Genomic DNA, 22,214 nt, shown 5'->3' on the forward strand with positions numbered 1-22,214 from the left:
TTGCCTGCTCCCTGCTTCCCCGCTCCCCTCTCTGATAGGCTGAAGAAGCTGCAGAGAGGAGACAGTTCCCATTCGCCCTTTCCTTCCCCGGTTCCTCCCATGTTCCTCCCCCTTTGCCTGCGTCTCTACCCCGATTTGTTCCCCCGTTTGTCTGTCTCATGCTCCACTCCATATTCTAGCCCTTTCCCAGCCTGAACGCACAAAACCCAGGGCACATTTCAATTAAGTATTCCATTTGCACCTCTACCTTGTCTTCGGCCCTGTTCCCCCTCAGACCGTGGCACTTTCCCATCCCCCTTACCCAGCTCTCATGCCTACGCTGGGAAAATAGGCTCCCATCTGAAGTGAACTCACTGGATAACACTACAATGGATTCCAAAGCAGACATGAACATGCTTTTTCTGAACTGGCAAAACTTGGACATTCCAGAAACACTAACCACAGCATCTCAGCCTCCGGCATAGGTCATGTTCCCAGGGTTTTGGGGGTAACCTGAGCCGCATCCTAAGCTTCCCCAATCAGTGTGCTTGAAGGTAAACATGATATAGTCTAAAACAAGTTTCTGAAGCATTTCAAGTTTGCCCTATGCCAAGTACAAGGTAAACACACTCTTTCAATTGCAATGAGCATACTCGGCATACTGAACATCAATTTGAGTCAACTAACAGCTAAGCAACACATTTTTATATACAATTCCCTGGGCTATACAAGAAGTAGAAACAGAATTTTACCCTTTTACAAGAAAAAGATCAGTTCTCCAGTAAACCTCTGTCTGTGGCTTCTACTTAAATCATGAATTACATTTCTGTATTAAATTTGTTTTGAAATCTAAGCCAAACAAGAATCAAATTACAACTTCGAGCCAAGCACTCAACAGAGTTGAGTTATTACTGGGCTGTAATTCTGAATTTTACTGACTCATCCCAATTGATTTTCTCCACACCCGCACAGATCTACCTCTCTAGAATATCTTCATGAAGAACAAAGACAGAGATACAGCCATAGAGAGCTGGTTGACAGATAAAAAGAAAGTATTTTAAAACACTTCAGAAAAGGATGCCACCCCAATCATTGTGACATCCTGTACCTCAGCCTTGTGAAGCCTCATTTACCTGAAAATTTACAGTATTAATGGAGTACAATTACATCTCTAGAAAGGCATGCTTGTCCACAATCCAGCAGACTAACATTCAGTACATTCACCTTACAAACATCTCCAAATAATAAATAGTTATGTCAAGTATAAGCTGGCATACAGAAACATTTTTAAATTACAAGTAAGTCTATTTACCTTGCTTCAGGAGTTAGATTTACTGCTTCAAGAGTTAGATTTACTTCTTCATGAGCAACAGAGCACACTGCACAATCAAAATACTGTAGCTGGCTGACCATCAAACACTTTGGACATGATCACACCACTGCTAGATATCTTCATTCCACCAGTATTTATTGAAAAATATTTACATATTGGTGTTGTGACCCACCTCAGAAAGGACGGGGGGGGGGGGTTACCCAGGTTCTTATTAATAAATCCCTTGGGGTGGATTAGAGTGAAAATGACACTGAATAATTGGTGTTTGAAAACATATATATGTAGGGTTTATTTTAGAATAATTTGTTTCAAAGGTAAACAGGTATGGTGCCATTTTGGGTGTTACCCTCTATATCTATCATCTATAGCAATACAGCAATCATTAGGATAACACTTAAGGAAATGCATAAGGGAGAGAAAGGGAGAGAAGGGGAAAGAAAGGATAAAGGTGGAAAGATATATATAGTCAATGCACACAGGGTCCAGCGATGAAACTTGGTAGTTGCGGCTTCCACGTCTGTTAGTTGAAGTGGTGGTCTTGATCCATTGGGGGTGGGGGAGGAAGGCCCACACACTCAAGGAAGTTATGAGTTATTATATACTTCCAGAACACCTTGTACCTCCCCGAGGCGGGGAGTTTTACCACAGAATAGTGTCGTGGGCCGTGCCACGAGCCTCCAACGTCTCCTGGGCATGCGCAGAGCTCCTGTGAGGGACATGGTAAAAGGGTTTTTCCCACCTTTCAGGACTGGTGCGGGGATGGGCTTTGACTGGCGTGCCACAAGCCTCCAACATCTCTGACAGCCCAGGCCAGACACGCAGAGTTCATGAGAAGGGCATGGCGAATATGGCACTTCCTGCCTTTTCAGGACTCGACCCCTCAGTAGCACTGGTGGGGGAATGGGCTCTGCTGGGTGAGCAGCCGCCTCTTCCCAGCCTGGAAAAGTCCCCTGGAGATTCTAGAATGTGCAAATCATTAACCTTTTCAGTCTCTGCCAATTGGTCACCATGCTTTAATAGCATTTTTACATAGGTTAATGAAGAACATCACACTAGGATGGGGAAAGAGTGGTATAATGTCTTTTCAAATGTCTTTTTTTTTCCCAAGCTGTCACAAGCTAAGAGAGTTCTCAGACTGAGTGTGCTGGAGTCCCACAGTGTGTGCGCCACAGATCAACAGCTTTGCTGACAATGGCATCAGTGTTGTCTTGAGGAATCTACAAAAGATCAGGGCAAGATGCCTTGTCAGAGTACTTCATTTGGACTGCTTCGTTTAAAATAAAGATTTTGAATTTCCAGTTCATATTTTCTCTCTTTAGAAAAAAGAAAACAAAACTAGAATCCCACCTTCCTTCCCCACCATCTCACCACCCCTCAGTCCTACACACACCATATTACCTCCAGGTTTTGGACAAAAAGCTTTTATTTACAAAATGGTAAGGTTACCACCCAGACATCTCACACTTCACACATCCCTGAGTTGACAGCAGGCAGAACTCACACTGGCTATCCATGACCACAAACATATCTCATCTAACTAACCTGGGTTACACTGGAACCCTACAGCCCTGCTGTGATGCTCATTACTATTCAAGGTCAGGAAAGTTCAGGCTCAGGTTCATGACCCTGTCCTCACATCAACAGAAAACACACCTTGAGTCTGTAGGCGCACACTCAGGCAAGAAGCAAAGAAAAAAAGCAGCCAGAAACCAACCCCTCTAAAGAGCTTCCAGAAAAATTAACCTAACCTCACCTGCACTTACTTTCACAGAAAAACCCTTTAGTATCACAAGGAATATTGTCAGTTCTGTACAAACGTAGATAATACATTCCCCAAGCCTAAAAATAACTTCAGTCTATGAAAGCCTTACCTCCTCATAGAAAAAATCATTATTCTCATTCCTGTGCATTTTTCCTTCACTTTTGTACTACTCCACTATTCTCAGGAAGGAGTGTAATAATATCTCATGGTACATCTGTAATAATATCAATGGTACATCTGCAACAGGCAAATGACTAAGGCTGAAACACACTTTTATAAAAGCAGAATAGAGTACTTACATTTTCCAAAAACTGTGTGATCTTTTCTGCAGTATTTAGCGCTATTATCTTCATTTTAAAGGTTAATAATATCTCCAAAGCAACAAAAACGAGAATCTTGCAGGACCCACTAATAACTTTGTCCCAAACCCTACAAGAAAACGAAAACGAATCACTAAACATTATTGCAGTGCTTATCTGCTTATTTATCTGCTGGAACAGCCTTCGTACAATCACCTCTTCCCAGATTATTCTTCTGAGTAACAGCAATGTATTGAATTATTTGGGTTAGGGTAAATAAAAGACATTTTATCAACTCCTAAATCTGTTCAGAGCAGAGGGATGGCAAGCAGTAATTGGTATGTACTGATATGGTGTGTTGCTGTTTAGAAATTGAACTGTTTACAAGCTCAAGTACAAAAAGCAAATCTTGTTTTAATAGCCTGAACTGTAACAACTACTCTACCGTGTAGGGTAAAGGTTAGAATTTTTCCTAGTGCAAAAAAGAAGAAATTAACTTCATTAGCATGCCTAATATACTCTTTCAAACAGTTAAGTAGCTGAAAATTCAAAGGGATGTAATACTGAACTACTACATCTTAAGCAGCTAAATATTCCAGGTCATTGCTGTATATGATACAAATATGACCTATCTACAGGATGTAATCCACTATGTTTAAATCAGGCACAAGGAACAACTATTAAGTCTTCCAATCCATCCCACTGTGCAGACCCTCTCAGAATTACCTAAGCACTTCTACCACTTGTATGAAGCTGTATCTGGACCTCAGTCTTAAGAAAACCTGAAGGGCAGGGCTCCAAAGGCTGCATGCACTTCAGTAACAGAACCTGGATGAATACTAAAATGGATCCTTACTACCAAAACTACCAACAATTTGAAATCATCCTTCATCCAGCAGCTCTCTCTCAGGCCCTGCTCAACATACTCGCGACAAAAGATTATCCAAAACCAGTGTGAAACCATCTGTCAGATGGCAGCTTTTATGGGCTTGCATTATTTTTAGTTCTTGAATTTTAAGAGCTGTGTCAGAAAGACTTTCTGAGGATTACAGATCTTGCTCCTTCTGGGCACTTGTTCAAAGTACTTCTCCTTCCAAATAAAATCATGGGGGACAAAGATCACATACCATCCTCCATAATTTCTGAATACAGTCACACTAATTGAAAATCATCTTCTGCAGCCCACCTATAAATCTGGATCTGTGGATGTGCTTCTTCCAAAGGCAACTCGATTCTTGTATGACCTCTCCTAGACAAATTTGCCCTTCAGCCCAGAGTGCCAGCAGAGTACAATGCAGGCACAATATGAACTTTGACAGCTGAATTGAAGTGTAGGTATCACACTTTTAAACAGTGAGAGCCAAGCCAAGAGCCATTAAGATGATGAAGGGACTGCAGCACCTCTCCTGTGAGGAAAGGTTGAGAGAGCTGGGATTGCTCAGCCTGAAAAAGAGAAGGATCTGGGGAATCTCATCAATGCACATAATTACCTGAAGAGAGAGTGCAAAAAGGATGGAGCCAGGCTCTTTCCAGTCATGCCCGGTGAAGGGATCTGAGGGAACAGGCACAAACTGAAACACAGGAGGTTCCCTCTGAACATCAGGAAACACTTTTTCAACTGTGAGGGTGACTGAGCACTGGCACAGGTTGCCCAGATAGGAGAAGTTGTCTCTCTCCTTGGAGACATTCAAAAGCCGTCTGGACATGATACTGGGCAATTGGCTCTAGGCAGGCCTGCCTGAGCAGAGGGACTGGTTGGACCAGTGCCCTCCACAGGTCCCTGCCAACCTCAAACTTTCTTTGGCTTTCTGGTGAAAAGCTTTATAACTTGCTGGAAGGCTTGCTGCTGCTACACAGTGCTTATTTTTCACACTGTGACTCAACTCTTTATCAGTTTCTTAACTTCCTATTCACATAAATTTTTGACACTATTTTCACCACCTCTCCATTCATCAAAAAATTTAGACTAGATTTTAACTTACAGTGGAGAAAGAAGGAAAAGAATATGTTAAATCCTCAGGATTACTCTTAAAAAGAAGGAAACAAAAACCCCCACATGGACAGATGGGGGGAAAAAAGGCACAGCCTTCCCCCTTTGCAATTTAGTTTTAATTCCCTGTCTTGTTATGACAAAAAACTGAGCATAATTCCCATATTGAGAGGAATAACACATAATCCAAGATCAAAATCTTACTGCTTCCTTTGCGGTTTGAGAATCCCAGGACAAATTATCACTGCAAATATTACACTGATGTTGAAGTCAGGTCTAGGAGCTTTGAGCAAGGCTATGAGAAAACTGAGACAACAGCCCTGTTCCATACTGTACAAGTCATCCCTGTTTATTTCTAACGCATTTTCCTTACAAAACACATCTGTTTAGAACCCAAGAACAGCTTCCCCATGTGTTTTATGCGCATCAGAATTATGTAATTATGAATGACAATTACAAAGAGCAGCAAACCTCAAAAACAGGAAATAATTTTTAAAGTTAACATTAAAGCGCATGTTAATTCAAAAACAAACTTACTAATCCTAGTATAAAACACCTAGTCTCCTCTCATTATTTTGCTTCCAACTGCATTAGGTTACATGCTATGCTCAGAAAACACTCTATTGTTTTCCTGCATTATTTAGTCTGATTCCAGAACAAATCTTTTAACAATGGCAAAACAGATGCAGCACCTAAATCACCAGTGTCTTCACAAATTTTGGAAGATGGTGCATAGAGAAGTGGGTGAGATGTCAGCACTAACCAGCTGTTCTGCTGCAATATTTTTGCCTTTAACATTTCCAGCTATTGTTACTCCCAATGCAATGCCACCAGCAACACTGTGTCAAGAGTCAGCACCTCCTCTGTACCAGCAGAGCCAAGAAGAACAACATAAACTGTGTCAAAAATGGAAAAAACCCACAGCAGATTAATAGTAGAACAGAAACATCATGCCACTGTGCCTATAACCCTACTCAGAAACGCTGAAAAAGAAGGTATATGCTAAATTCCCTACATTTGTGTGGTTGTCTTCCTCTATGAAATATAACCATTTGACTAACTACAGGAGCACTCTTGTAGGTATTTGTCTAACAGTGAAACAGTAGTGACAACCACAAGGAAAAATAAGAAGAAGCAGGAAGCACTTAAAGCAAAGAGCATGTCCAGGATTATGCAAATAAAACCATTTACTTTTCACTGAGCTTTTTCCATAGACAAGATACCACTTACTCTCTCTTTTTCTGAAATATTACCATTAATCTCACAGTTTTTCCCCTAGGCTGCACAGTAAACACACTTAGCCTTTTTCCCTGGTTCTGGTCCTCCAGTTGTTCAGGCTAGAAATATCTAAAAAGAGCCAATGCTTTCTCCTCTGCCTGTACTTCTGGGTGTCCTTCTAATGGTAACCGGGCATGGAAGGATGTGATGAGGCTCACACAAATCTCATCCTGATGTCACGTCATGATCTTGTGCCCACCCATCTACAGAGCTGAGAAGCAGCTCAGTTACTTAGGCAAAGGCAAATCAAATTAAGTTTTTCCACAGTAGTAGCCCACACATGCACATTTTTATGCCCTCCCACTTCACAGTAAATTTAAGGCATTTTTTATCATATTTCTGTTGTTTCTACTAACTAATTACTTACATTTTTACAACTAGATGTAAATTATGCAGGACATGGAGATCACAGATGTAAAACTACAGAAGCCATATATTAATACATGAGGCAGTGTCAGCTGGAAAGTCGTAAATTTCAGGAGAATGACCAAATACTTTGCCACTACCAAGCTGCCAGAGACTAATAACCTAACACCACCCTGCTAATGCCAAGCCTTCAGTGCAGAATACAAACAACATTACTCAGGGGCATGTTACATGACTGGCACCATTAGGCCATAAAAAAATGCCTGGCTCATTCACAATTACAACTGCAAAGCTGCACTACTTCTGTTGTGGCTGGATCATCTGGGATGATAGTGCTGGATTAAACTGGCAGCCAACATGCCATTTTGCCTGTAGAGCTGAAGCCACGAATGGAACACCAAGCTCTAAGAGCAGGGATTTCTAGCTGAGGGCCAATACAGCACCATTGGAAAGCTTTCCAGGCATGGCTTCCCAAACAGATGACCAGATATGCTACTGCAGAAATCAAGCAAACAGGGTAATGATGAGTATGAAAACAATGGCGTGATCCAGTTCTCTCCCTGTTTCAGAGACAAGTACACCTTTCTGTCCCTCTTAAACCTGTGCTACAGGCTGGTTCATATTCCAGAAAGCACCCTGTCTGTATTCCAGGTGGGACAGAGATTCTTTGAAATGGCCAGTTTGCTCCTCTCTTTTATCAATATGGCACCTTTAAGAAGTTTTAAGAAGCTTGTTGAATAATATGTCAAGTGTATTAGGGCACACAAAGACACTGCATAAGCTCAAAGGAAATGTTTCTACCTGAAATCTGTCTATATACATTTTCCAAGCCCATTTCAATTAAACTGATGCATAAATTTTACCTATGGTGTGACTGGAAGTGTGCTATAAAAGAGTATTTATATTGAATGGCAATGCCCGCCAGAAGTTTAAGTTGGTATTGTGCAAAGTCATCCCACCACTATCAGAAAAAATTTCTGCACAGCATATACAAGCCTTGTACACCTCAGAGGAAAAAAAAAAGAAAAGAAAGAAAACCATGAAATCTAGATTTAGCTGCCTGGCAGAGAAGATTACAATTTATAGAAAGCAATCAACCTCTCCAAGAAATACAGTGCTAAATCATAAGATAAATTAAATCATAAAAGACTGTGTTCACATCATCTCTCACTTGACAAAAAAGTAAGTAAAATTCACAGGAGAACTGGAGTCCTGTTTTCAAATCTCAGCAGTTGGATACATTTCAGATAAGCATTCAGGCTTCTAGATACTAATCCAAAGTGAATCTCCAAGCATTAATTAAGTTCATTTGTCACATGCTACCCATGAAGTATGTTATTTCCTTAGTGAATAAGGCCATTATGATTACAACTGAATAATTCAGAAACCTAAAAAAGAAAAAGTGCATTTGTATCATGTTCCCACAAGAACTGTTGGCAAAAGGGATTGCTCTGCCATTAGAAGTATCAACATGAAAATTTGTTTTTACTCCATAGTGATACTGAAAGCCAATATTTTGACCTTTTCCATGGGAGGAGGTGGGGGAAGTATTAAAAAAATTCCAGGTAATCAAAATATTCTATTTCAGTACGGTCAAACAGCATATATGAATGCTAAACATGCACACTGACTAGACAAAATATTTTACATAAATAAACTGATTCAAAATGGTAGAAGTTTGAAACTAAAGGTCCTGACAAGATGAAATATGAAATCGAAATTCTTCATCTAGATTTTTTCTTTTACACTATCAAGATTACACAGCTCCATAGAATGTTCTATTTTCAACAGAAATTTTAAAAAACTCTTCTTCTTCCAAGAGCAAAACTGCTCTGATGCAAATTCCTCTTTCAGCAACAGTTCTCGGCCATAAGACTAAGTAGCAAAATTGAATCAGATAAGCTCTAAATAAAAATATTTCCTAGGAGACATGCAAAGAGGTTTCCAACGCAGTAGATTGCCAAGGCCATTTCAGATCACAAAAGCCTATGGAAAAGAAGGTCTGAAGAGACTGACGAGTCCTAGCTAGGGCAGTCACTTCAGACTGATGTTAGTTTACATTTTAAGGCATTAAGTTGCACAAAGAGAAAGCACAATGAAACAAGAGCAATCATTACCTGCTGAAAATAACCTAAAAAAGCAAATGTGAAAGAGATGTAGGTAAACCAGAGGTGATCAATTGCTTCTAAGGCTGTAACAAACACACTATGTACTTAAATAATTTCTGTAGCCATAATAGGAGTAAAAGCTTTCCACCATCACATCACACACAACCAGTACACAGAGATGACTATTTTGGGGACTTATAGGTGCTGGATGAGAAGAACCTGGCATGTAACAATTACAGTGCTGCACCTAAAAGTTCAAAATGGTTTTTTCTCTCAAATATATTCCTTGCCAACAGTAAAACATCCAGAACCTCAAGGGCCATGGTTCACCAAGACCAGAGAGCATGATTTCTAATCTTACAGCTTGTTCTCTAAAACTTTGTTTTTATAAGGGCCAATAAAATTTTTAAAAGCAGCCATTTCTCACTTTTCTTCATGAAACATGAAGTTCCAGATAAACAAACAACATTGCATTCACTATTTAGATTATGACCAACTTTATGACCATAAAAGCATTTTATACAGAGCAATTTACAAAGCATTTCGTTTCCACACTAGGTTCCTATACTAACTGAAGCCCTGGAATTGATTTCCTTGAAATAAAAATTCCCTTGAACCTTATTACTCCTCAAAGTTTTCAGGCTGCTGAAGATGAAACCATTGTTTTTTTTGTGCCACATCCTGTTCAGCTATTAGCAATTCTTATTAATGCAGAAAGAATGTGTTTCTCTACATCCAGCTTGAATTTCCTGCTTTCCAAGAGCTCTCAGGCAGCAGAACTAGAGAAATAATACAAGTTTCGTTTCAAAAGCCCTTCAGTGAAATGCTATGCACAAGAATTTTGCCCTATTTAAAGCTCAACAACCTATTTCTAGCTGTAGAATCCTGATGCAATCCATCATTTCATTAACTTTGTAATACTCAACCTGCCCTAGGACTTTTTAAAACAAACATTGTCATGGTTTAACCCCAGCCAGCAACTGAGCATCACACAGCCAACTCAGTCACTACTCCTGCCATTGGGATGGGAGAAGAATTGGAAGGGTAGAAGTAAGAAACAAACTTCTGGGTTGAGAAAAAAAGAGTTTCATAATTTAAAAGAAATAATAATTTCAAAAAACTGTAAGGAAGAGAAGAAACAAATAACAAAGAGAGGAAAATAAAACTTGAGACAAGTGATGCAAATGGAAACAGTTGCCCACCACCAACCGATCAACAGGCAGCAAGTCCCCAAGGGAGCACTCTCCTCCGCCAATTTTCACCCCAGCTTTATTGCTGAGCATGACTCCATACGGAATGGGATATCCCTGAAGTCAGCTGGGGTCAGCTGTCCTGGCTGTGTCCCCCTCCCAGCTCCTTAAGCAGCCCCAGCCTCCTTGCTGGTGAGCAGAATGATGCCACTCAGAAGTAACTAAAACATCCCTGTGTTATCAACACTGTTTTCAGCACAAATGCAAAACATAGCCCTATATGAGCTACTCTGAAGAAATTTAACTCTATCCCAGCCAAAATTACTACACATTCCCAAAATCTTTTTCATCTAATGATGATGATGTTACAGTCACTCCCTACAAAATTATTTCGGTTAAAAAGCCTGAAAAGGACTACCATTCAGCCATCTATCACTAAGACAGGACTTTGAGTTTTAAATCCCAGGAGTGTCTAACAGAATCAGCTGGTACACTTAACTCCATTCTTTTTTAATTTCAATGGGTGAAATGATCACACAGATTGATTATCCTGCATCAGTAAAGTCAGCAATAAAGTTAACACCATAATCTTACAGATAAAGTACAGAAGGCTCTTTGCGTGCTACTGACGACAAAAAGCTAAAAGTACTATGAAGTTACAAACTGGAAGAAGAGAACTTGCCTCTGTAAACTGGACTCAGGTAAACATCCTGCAAAACACTTTTTAAACCAAAGATCATAAGGGAGCTTGCTCATTGCAGCACATGCTTTCAGATGCATCAGGAGTCTGTTATCTTCAATGTTCAAATACTGCTCCAGAACTTTTGGCTGAGAAAGAATTGGAAAATTTTAGGTCACTCACATCAGAAAACCTTCATAGTTAATGCACACCATAAGACATGGAATGTCTTAGAAATTCAATTGGCGTAAAACAACATGTTAAAATACTGAACTCGCACTGTTTTAACTGTTCCAAAATATGAGTGTTGCTGACTTTTGCAATTAACTAATTAAGTACTTAACTAAATAAACAAACTCAGCTTCCTTAAATTGCTGACCACTAGCAGAACTTCCAATATATGCAGTATTCCCTAATGCAAGGAGGTGTTTCAGAGCTTAAGGCAACGCAGAGATTAAACATCCACTAATTACTGTTACCTCCACAAGTAAAATTGAGTTTCATTCACCTCAAACCTAATTGCCTTAGCACACATCAAAAAAAATCTACACACAATACAGCAAAACCCAGAAAATCAATTCTGAGAGTAAATCTCTGTGCAACCCATTAAAAGCTGGACACTGATTTATTGCTTAAAAACCCGAAGTATTTAGAAGGATAAACATGTGGATAATTTTCTCATCTTGCTTAAATTTTAATGTAACACAATACACATTTTCATAGATTCAGGAGTACCTTTATGCTTTTTGTCATAATTAAGTAAACAGCTAATGACTTCAGCTGTCAAAGAAAACAAGTCCTTTTTCCATATTCTCACCTGCAGAGTCTTGGTACTTGGTACCTGGTAATTGCTTATATTACAAAAAAAAAATTAGGGAGGGAGACACTTGGCACTCTTTATGTAGTGAGAGTACACACTTTCTTTAAAAATACTCCTTTTTCCTTTGAAAGGAATTAAAGAAATCTGTATAGTTTAATGTATCACCCCCAGAAACAGGAGGTAGGTTTAAAAATTATTTCTTGTTCCAAAAGACTAACAAACAAAGGGCAGGCATCATTTTCTGCAAAACAAATTTTCATTCAGTGCTTGCCAGTGCACAGGTGCCACCTCAGTGGATACTGTTAACTAAAGAACTTTTATCTGTTAAGGCTATTTGAAGAATTACAAAAACTTTTGTGATTTTGATAAGTACGCATTTTCTTTACAATCAAATTTTAATTTTATAAATCAGTAAGACAGAAATTCAAAATTAACATTCTATGACAGCGCTTAAATGATCAGTGCTAAAAGAAAACTATTCCACTTTTTATTATAACTTAATTTTCAACATACTGTTTTTCTGAAGATGTAGTACTCTGGTTCATTTAAAAAGCAAAGACAATTGTGCTTTGTCTATCATACAGTGAGCCACACATGGATGCTAGAGATGCAGCCTTAAAAGTAGCAGACATACATCAAGATGTTCTTAACTCTGTAATTTAAATTTAATTGTTTAAAATAAAAAAAAATTCTTAAGTGACCGATTTGTGAGAAATATAATTCACCTAGATACAAGCAACCTTTAGACAACCTAAAAAGGAAATATAATTCAACTAGATACGATGCAACCTTCAAGCAAGCTAAAAAGAAAATAAGATGTAACTAAAAATCACCACGCAGCAAACAAAACCAGTTGTGCAGGACAGCACAATCAAAACCCAAAAGGTAGTCCTCCCATTTTCTCAAAACAGCTGATGGAACAGAACCCAAGGGTGTCACCTCTGACGCTCCAGCCGTCTCCATGTATTAATGCTTTCCACAACTGCCTCTCCCCACAAAAGGAAAAAAAAAAAGTGTTTTTTCCTTACCAGTTGTTGTAATGAATCTTTGTGCTTGCTGTTCAGCTGATTCACAAAGCAACTGACAAGCCAATAGCATTCTACAGGATCCTCCACCATTTCCTCCATTGCTTTAGCAATAACAAGAAACACTTCATCTTCAGGTTCCTGGAAAACAAAGCCAAAAAAAAGTGAACTACACAGAAGTATTGGACTATTCTGATTTAAATTATTCTTATATTCCTTTTCTCTGCTATTTGGGAGAATAAATGGAAATCGACGTACACAAAGAGCTGTTCTAACATTCATAAATAAGACATTGGGCAGCAGCTGCACTATGATGACAAATACTAAAGCAGAGCAAATAAGACTTGTTTTAATTTTAAAACCAAAACACACAATAGGAGCTTGGGAAAAACTGTTTCAAAGTTTCAAATTTTCTCAGATGAGAAAATACTACATTCTAACAAGGTAGTGATAATCCCACTTATGTGGACCACATATTTATACTGCACAGCAGCAGAATTTTTCATGCTGTTGATTGCTAAGGGCCAAACGGGCCCCTCAAACACTTCTGTCGTGGATGTTACAGATACCGAAAACAATGCGGCCGTGAGCTGTGCACCTACCTCCAACACACAGAAAACCATTTGGTTTGAGATAAGCTTCCTAGAGACAAATACCTTTTCCAGGTTATGAGTATCTTACTCCCTGCAATCCACAACTAGAAGCATGAGATGGACACACCATCACCTTCTCTCATGACGATATACTTTCCCAACAGAATTAACAGCCTAAACCACAGGTAATGGTATGACTGCACACAGGGCAGATGTAGGTGAACTAATGCTAAAATCAGCTAGATCTCATGCCAACAGCTGACTCAAGAACTGTCTAAACTGGGAAGATGCACAAGGAACGGTTCTCTATTTGCCTCATTTCTCAGTCTTCCTTACACAGGCAGTACTGACTACATTAGGAGGCAGGGTAAGAAGCCAGGTATGTGTCCACAGTTTGATGTACTGTAACCCTCAGCAGCAGTAAGCTATAGGATCACAGGGCTTGATGCATGGAGAGTCTTAAATACTACTGATATGTCTCTGCCACACAGACTGCTGCAATGCACACATACCCCTACTTAAACTCTCTGCTTTCAGATTGCACAAAACATTTACCAGACTTCTCTCTGGTACTCAAACATTTCAAAATATTTATATCAATCCAACATCATCTTTATATTCCCCCTGCCTCCACAATAAAACTGAGCTACTATCAAGCAGTAACCTCTTATTTGAGGGGACATTACTGCACAGAAAGCAGACTGGCATAAAGAGAACAAATGCTTTCTGCAGCAAAACAAATCTAAGTTACAGGACTAATAACTAGTGCTCTGCTGAACACCACCTCTATGAAACCCCATCACATTACTGAGAGCAGCCAGTGCTCTGGTATGCACTGACAAAACATGTGCTCAGAAGGCAATACTGCTCTAGAAGGGAGGAATTTCTCGCCCACTGGGTCACAGGTCAAGATCAAGGAAATTTCTCTACAGGGAACTTGCAGGGTAGGACAGCCACATTCCTAGACAATGGTAAGGGCACGAAAATGTTCTCCCTCCTTTAACAACAGAATGCTGTATGTAATCCTCCAGATCAAAATATTACTGAACTTTCTATATTAACTTTAAGCTCTCTTTTTTTATTTTTTTTTTTAGTTTTTATGTCAAATTTTGTGATGGATAAATTAATATTAAATAAGGGACAAAATCCACTGCAGAAAGCCCTGTGGTTCCTTTCATCACATCCTCTTTGACAGAGGGCTTATACATAAGATCCACACATTGTTTTTCTCATCGCTCTACTGGCTTACCATCGCATCAAGATCCGTTTGTGAGTACACTGTAAACTGCAGAGTACATGCATGACCTGACAGAAGCCCTGATTAGTTCAGACTAACGTCAAAAGGAGATCAGTACATTAAAGTCTAGATTTAAAAACAAATAATTTAAATATATGATGCAATTTGCATTAAATCATGGCTTGTACGGCCTCTGAATTATCCTTGTTCCAGGACATGTAAGAATCTATGAGTTCCAATAGGATTATGTCATTTTCACTTCAGTGCTACAAAGAAACTGAAGCGCATTAGAGTACAAAATGCTTGAAAAGCTAGCAGGCAAAATACACAAAAGGGATTCTAAGGCATAAAATCTTACATAAGTACTTAGGGGAAGAAAAAGAGAAAAGCACTTTGACTAAAATTTCTTATTTTGTACTAGTACTCCTCTGTTTTCCATTCACCTTACTTGTCTATCTACATGCATTTGTGAGGTGACTTGCAGTTCACTGACCAATGCGAAAGCCAAGTTTCGAGGCAATTTTCCTGATTCCAGTTGATGGATGCGCAGGAAAACATCCACCTGTGGGGTAGAATCATTAATAAAGCGAATTACACGAAGAGCATGGTGTATATCCCAGTACTGCTCCTTTCGGCACTTCATCACCAAAGCATGAGATTCATGGTGAGGAGGAATAATTCCTGACAAAAATTTAAAAAAAAAAAATAATTAAAATAAAGAGAAATCTTACTTGTTACTTGTTTATACTTATCTAGTTTTTAGTATAGTTATAGTTGTGCATTTGTGCCCACCTTCCACTTACTTTGAAAACATAGTGGGTGCAGAATGATTTTTATCTACATTAGCTGTTCATTTTCTCAAATCCTACACTTTGTCTGAGATGACAGAGAATATAGAGATTCAATTAACCAATGCAAAGATACTGTACAACTCAGTATTAATTACTTTACTCTCTGTATCATAGATTAAATCTCTCTTAAAACAACATTCAGAAGCAAAATCAATCACATGGGTTGAATCAGTTATAGATTAAAACTTAAGAATACCACATAGGCACTTTGCAAGGTAACATTTTTTACATTCTTAGCACAACACGAATATTTGTTCTAGTTTTCTAGGAGAAAAAAAAATTTAAAAAGAAATAAAAGTAGAAAGGTAGACAAAATTAAACTGCATCTCCAGAAGAGATGCTCAACAGTTCACTAGTGAAGCAGAATATTTCTCAGTGCAGAAACCCGCGAGAACAAAGTATTCTTCAAAAATCAGTTTGAAACAAGCTACCTGCTGCTTTTATCTCTCACTTTAAAAAAAAAATATTCCTGTCAAGTGTTAAACCATGAAATGACTGAGTTTAGTAACAAGCACATCAGACAGAAAATTATCTTTTCATTTCCAACTGCAAACCTGTCTGCATTTCAAAAGCTGGGACAGAGCAAGACATTTTTCATGTTATGCCAAAAGAGAGTCAACATCATGACTTTGTATATACATATTGCCAACTGCTCTCCTCAAATACAGAAGATAACCTTAGGTAGAAAGAAAAGCTTAAAAAAAGCTTAAACAACACAGGGATGTCCAGAAACCATAATGAATCACACCTGAACAGGAAATTAATGGAGACACTGCTGACATACCATGCAACCTGGGACAGCATCAAGTCTTGGCACATGTCTGAGATAAGGAAGCCTATCCTGCCAGCAAAATTTTCTTAAACTATTAACACTGTTTAGAGGACATGTAACACTTCCCACCAGAAATGGACTGGGTTGTCGTTCCAATTACTTAAGGAGAGATATTTTGCATTCCTTTTCAATACCAGCTTTTCTAACAAGTGTTAACACTGAGATACAGCACAAGAGAAGTCCTTGTTCACCTCTGTTCACCCAAGAAGTATACAGAATGACAGTATGGATGCCTGAAATTAGAATATCTCAAGTTGGAAGGGACCCACAAGCATCGAGTCCAACTCCTGACCCTGCAGAGCACCACTCCAAAAAATTACATGTCTGAGAGCACTGTTCAAACACTTCTTGAACTCTGGGCAGGCTTGGTGCCATGACCACTTCCCTGAGGAGCCTGTTCCAGTGCCCAGCCACCCTCTGGGTGAAGAACCTTTTCCAAATATCTAACTTAAACCTCCCCGACACAGCTTCATGTCGTGAAATGAATCACTCTGAGTTTAAAATACAAAATCTTTCTAAAAATCAATATAATTTTCCATGCAGTTAACGCAGAAAGTGTTTTGTGTTATCATATGATTCATAGATCATCTAACTAAAACAGTCAAAGACTGACCACTAGCTCTGCAGTGAGCCACAATTTTGCAGACTATATTTTGCTACTATAATTTTGGCTGAAGGATCTTTTATTGAGTCACTTGTCTAAACATTCGACGCTATATTTCCTACAACTAATATTTTAAAGGATGCAGACTACTTCACTAGGGCCCAGGATGCAATCACCTTTTTTATGGCAAAGGCTTTTATCAAGTAGAATTACTCTGTCAGTTCAACGATCAATGCCAAGAACTTCCAAGTTTTATAATTAGATCTTGCACCTTCTGTGCACTGTTCCTTTATTACCTTTGCCAGAAACAGGCTCACAAATCCAAATAATCAGGGATATGAAGCCACAACTTTTAAACTGTAGAAAATTAAAAGCGGGAAAAAAAACAAGAAAAAATTAAAAATCATTTTTAAAACTCACCTAAAACTTTCTAATACACTATTTCAAACTTCAGACACTGTAGTGGAATATGGAAACAAGGAAGATATTTACTTGAACATTGTTCAAGATTATGGCACGGCCTAAGATTAATAAACATCCCAAAACAGACAAAAACTGTTTTGGAAAATAACCATTCTGAGGTAGGAATCACCAACCTTACTGACTCTGAATCACACATCAAGAATCTTCGTATGAAATATATGTGGGATATGTATCATGTACTCTGGAGAGCCAAATGACAAAGAATATGCGGGATAGTTCACAGGCAGTATAAGACAGCAGCTTCCAAGCCAATCTGCAGACTGATGCTGCTGGTCATGAAACATTTTGGCTCTCAGCTCCTTTCCTGCCACCACAGCTCTGCTAGTACAAGACTGAGCATGGGAGCCACACTCAAGCTTTACAAAAGTGGTACAAGGTTCCCCCCCCAACAGTATGGTAAATCACATTTCTCTTCCACAGATTCAGTCTGACGATGTACCTTCACACTCAACCTGTCGGTGTTTCTCTACGTGCAGCAACTCTAAGGAAAACAAACTCTCCAGGTACCTTGTAAGGGTTAGAACTCCTGGGCCTTGCACAACCCCTCCTGTCTCCAAGTGACACAAGTAAACCAATACACTTGACCAGTTAGTGCAAAGACATTAGTACTTTTGAACTAGTCATCAACTAATGCACTTCAACGAAAATATAATCTATTTATGGGGTTTTATGGTTTCTGAGGATACCATAACTTGTCTTTGGCCTCATAACTTCTTCAATGGCAAATACAATTCAAAACCAGAAGCAAAACCAGAAGAAACCAAGATTTTGTGGAACACAAAGATTTTCTTTAGAATAAACATGAGTTCCATAACTTGCCCAGTTTAAAATTAATCACAGCCTTACTTCAACCTAACTGTATGTTATTTCAGAAACAGCACTGAATATCTTATCAGGTATTGGTGACTTGCTATAACCCACCTTTCAAATCCATTTTATAACTGTAACTGCATAGTGTTACAAAGTTAAATACAGAAACACACTTTTCTAGGTACACTTCAGCAAAGTTCTCAAAAACTATCCATGGAACATTGTTTTATAATTGCCATTGTGCATTCGAGGTGGATACAAAAGTAGGCTAAATATGCAGCAGTAGGCAAGGTAGTACAGAATAATCCATGTCATTACCTCTTTAAAAAAATACACCTTCCTACATTCTATGTTATATTTCATACCTAGAAGCACTTTCCACACCAGTATACGATACATGGATGGGAGTGGAAACCTTTGACTAAATGTGCAAAGCTTCTCAATATCTGTAGAGAAATAAAAAGAAAAAAATTATGATAAATTTAAATATAAATAATTTTGCGTCTCTGATCTACCTAACTATGACAAATCTCCAGCTGCTCGTTGAAATTCTCACTTTCATCACATATTATCCATAAGATCTTTCACCACTTCAATTGTGAATAGAATGTGCCCTGTAAACTGCAACAATTTTGAAAAATATATACATTGGCTTGATCTACGGTAAAACTACTTTAAGTTTCATCAGGAAGAAACTGGATCATTTTTATAGGTACTTTGTAAATCGTGCCACTGTCAAAACAATTAAGGGCTTTTTTAAAGGGACGACATTTATCTTTCTGTTCTGTTAGAGATGTGGCACTCCTCAGGGACCAACAGCAATAACAAAATCTTCATTGTTTTGAAGTTATATGGAATAAACAGCATGAAATGATGTGTTCTCCGATTAAAATTGCTTTCATTAAAAAACTTTTCGTTTCTTCAGCACAAAGAACAAGAGAAGAAAAAAAAAGGAAGCAAACTGACAAATCTTTGATAGTTTTAAAAACAGATTTTCAGATCTTCAAAAGTCAAAGGTCTGCTAGCAATAACTGAGACATTAGTGGTAAAACATGAAAAACTCAAATGAGTATTAAGCACAGCAGCTTAACATTTTCTATTACTCCCTCCCCAGCTCCTTATCACCAAAGTAACGGAGGAAAGAGTGAAATCAACTTGCCCAAACGGTCATCTTTTAACAGAATTTCCAGTGACTTCTTTTCTTCAACTCCACGAAACCCCACTTTTTCATAATACACTGAGCGAAAATTCCTCTGAGAGTCGTCAGCCATGACTGATTCCTTTTGGAGAAACAGTAATTCTCTTAAGACTTACAAGAATATTTTCCTTTAATGCTAAACTCAAGTACTTTTGCACACCAATAGAAGTTAACTGCCTATGTCTCTATAGTAGTATTACACCCTACAGAACATTAAATCTTCCAAGATTTTTTTCATCATATGCTAACAGAGAAAAATCATTACAATAATTTAATCTAAACTAGGTCTAAAGAAATCAACTTTCCAAACGAAACACAGGAAGTTTTTATTTTTTAAGTTATTCCCATAGCAAATTATGGTACTTTTCAAAACGTTTAAAAAAAAGTCTGCTGGTCTTTTACACCATACTGCGTATTTCAAAACCAATATAAAAAACACAGTTAAGAGTCTGACAAAATTTTGGGTACAGAAACCCTACTCAAGTACAACTGTTACCTAGGTAAGTAAAATAATTAGGTTTCATACTCACCAGATGAGGCAGCGAGAAGCAAGGACGAGCCAATTTTGGCCTCAGTGGCACAGGAAAGAATAAAGCTAGGGATGTAGGTTTCTTCTTACGTTGCAGATATGAATTAAATGTTCGTGTTGTTACCTGAGGTGTCAGGTGTGCCCCTGGGCAGCTGCTGCAAACAATCCATACTCAGTTTTGGTTATACCCACATAGTGATAAACTGGTTCCAGCCCCTGTAACCAGGACAATGTAGTGGAATCCCTGTAGTGGAAACAATGGTAAATTCCAGTGAGTACTTTGTGTTTCATAACAACTGTAAATGATATTTCAATTCAGTTCAACTTTCTAAATATCAAATCTCTCTCCTCTGCAGGCTTGCAAATGTTAGAAAGCTCAGTTTCCTAACTCAAAGGACTAAAACCAATATTAACTTTTATGTGCTGTGACAGCAGCAAAACTTGAAGAAAAATAATTTATTTTGAGTGAGAGGCAATGGGTGAATGATGCACTGTGAAGCTTTTCTAGATAAATTCTTCTTTTCTTTGCAGAACCAAAGTACACATCAGGAGCAAAGCACCCGTGGATATTAGAAAAGGCCATAATTTTGCAAAGAATATACATGTTTAAATTTGTATATCCACCAGGCCTATTTGTGTTTCAAACTGTAACTGTTTTTAGAGCTTTGCAGCATCAGGGCCAAGACCAGCCAGAAAAATATAAACCAGGAAACAACTGAATTAATGCTTTCTGAGACAGGTCAAATATTATTTCAAAACCAGAGGAAAAAAAACATTACTTGCAAGACATGCCAGTCCTGCACTAGCCTATGAAAATGACTCTGACGTTCATGTATTGTGCATTTAAGGGTCCGGTGGTCACAGTGTTCACTGTTTACACTGCAGCCATGTCTAATGGTGACTTATGGAGCTACAGATACTCAATTACTTTTAAAAATGCTTAGATTTTCATTTACATTTTCAAATTTTTAAAATCTGAATTTAATGTGTGCTATTTAGAAAAATTAAAAAAAAAAAAAGCACGTGTTTAGCCCGTACCACTTTGTGGAAAGCTGACGAGAGAATCACAGAACAGGAATAATAAATATAATTTGAAAAACGACAGCACTATCTATTAGAAAGGAATGCTATTTTAATAATTTTAAACTACCACTGTAACAGCAATACATTTTATTTACTCAGTGGAAAAAAGCAAGAATATAGTTTCCTCCTCACTCATAATTTAGCATATGCATTTTTCATGTCAGGCAAGCGACCAGAGTTCCAACCTTCACATGAATCTACAATATAATGGAAAAGGGAAGGGGGGGAAACAAACCCCCAGCCAGCTCACTGGAAACGTCTTGTACAAAACCGTGCAATTAACTCGCCCTGTCTTCAACTAAAGCATTTTCGGCCCTAACAGCGGATTTCACGGTACCCCTGCGTTTCACGCCGGGCGATGCAGCAGCGGCGGCAGTGCCGCGCAGACCCCGGGTAAGGAGCCACACGCGATCCAGCGCACTCCGCCCGCCACAGAACACCCTCCCTCGCAGGCCCTGTCGGAGGCTCCCCACACCCGCCCGTACCTCGGGGCTAGACTCCCGGCCTCCGACACATTCCCAAAGGAAAATACGGGCACACTTGGGCATGGGATCAATGTCCCCCCCACTTCCCGGGAGACCGAACGGCACCGGGACGCCACTTCCGGCGCCTCAGCAGGCGGGCGCATGCGCAATAGCCGTGCCGGCCCGGCGGCGGGCGTGGCTCCCGGCCGGTGGTGACCGGGGCGGTTGGGGGTGTCTTCCTTGTGTGGGGTCGTTGCAGCCTCTCGGGCTCACCCGGTCTCTCGCGCACCCTGGCTGTGCCCCCCATCACCTCTCAGTTCGAGCCCTCTGCCACCCCCATCCATCCCTCAGAGCCGGCTCCCGCTCCGTGCTGCTGCCCGCATGGCGTGGGGTGCGCTGAGGGCTGCACCGCGTTGTTTGCTATAATTGATGTGCTTGGCGTTTTGGCCCCATCCCCAGTGAATCCTGGGGACACTTTACTTAGAGCAGTCCCTAGGAACCGGAGTGCGGTTTCCAAGTCCCAAGATTTACTCTGGTGGATGTGACCAAAGCACCGGGTGCTAAATATCCTGCCCCTCAAAACAGATAAAGGACCACTGTTCAAAGCCTCAAATATCAACCTGTGCTGCTAAAACTGTGAGACATTAAACAAATAATATGATTTTTATTTTGTGTTCGAGCTTTTTTGTAGTTGGTGGTGA

The 22,214-nt window shown here is 39.3% G+C and overlaps 1 protein-coding gene across 8 annotated transcripts; it reads right to left on the reverse strand.

Moving 5' to 3' along the window:
* Nucleotides 1-1,430: 1,430 nt before the first annotated feature.
* Nucleotides 1,431-21,670, reverse strand: TBC1D7 (TBC1 domain family member 7). 8 transcript variants are annotated; one of them, XM_064664683.1, is made up of 10 exons: nucleotides 21,535-21,564; nucleotides 20,159-20,210; nucleotides 19,968-20,118; nucleotides 19,399-19,519; nucleotides 18,605-18,685; nucleotides 15,108-15,340; nucleotides 12,833-12,970; nucleotides 10,988-11,133; nucleotides 3,374-3,503; nucleotides 1,431-2,529 (listed from the first exon to the last, which is right to left on the reverse strand). In XM_064664683.1, the coding sequence occupies exons 4-10, from the start codon at nucleotides 19,508-19,510 to the stop codon at nucleotides 2,443-2,445; spliced, it is 927 nt and encodes a 308-aa protein (XP_064520753.1). In that variant the 5' UTR covers nucleotides 19,511-19,519; nucleotides 19,968-20,118; nucleotides 20,159-20,210; nucleotides 21,535-21,564; the 3' UTR covers nucleotides 1,431-2,442. The 8 variants fall into 8 exon arrangements, with proteins under 8 accessions (XP_064520753.1, XP_064520725.1, XP_064520733.1 ...); XM_064664655.1 differs by lacking the exon at nucleotides 20,159-20,210 and having other exon boundaries at nucleotides 15,153-15,340; nucleotides 19,968-20,121; nucleotides 21,535-21,670; XM_064664663.1 differs by lacking the exon at nucleotides 19,968-20,118 and having other exon boundaries at nucleotides 21,535-21,663.
* Nucleotides 21,671-22,214: the final 544 nt, after the last annotated feature.

The sequence above is a fragment of the Pseudopipra pipra genome, chromosome 1 (assembly GCF_036250125.1).
Source record: "Pseudopipra pipra isolate bDixPip1 chromosome 1, bDixPip1.hap1, whole genome shotgun sequence".
NCBI lineage: Eukaryota > Metazoa > Chordata > Aves > Passeriformes > Pipridae > Pseudopipra > Pseudopipra pipra.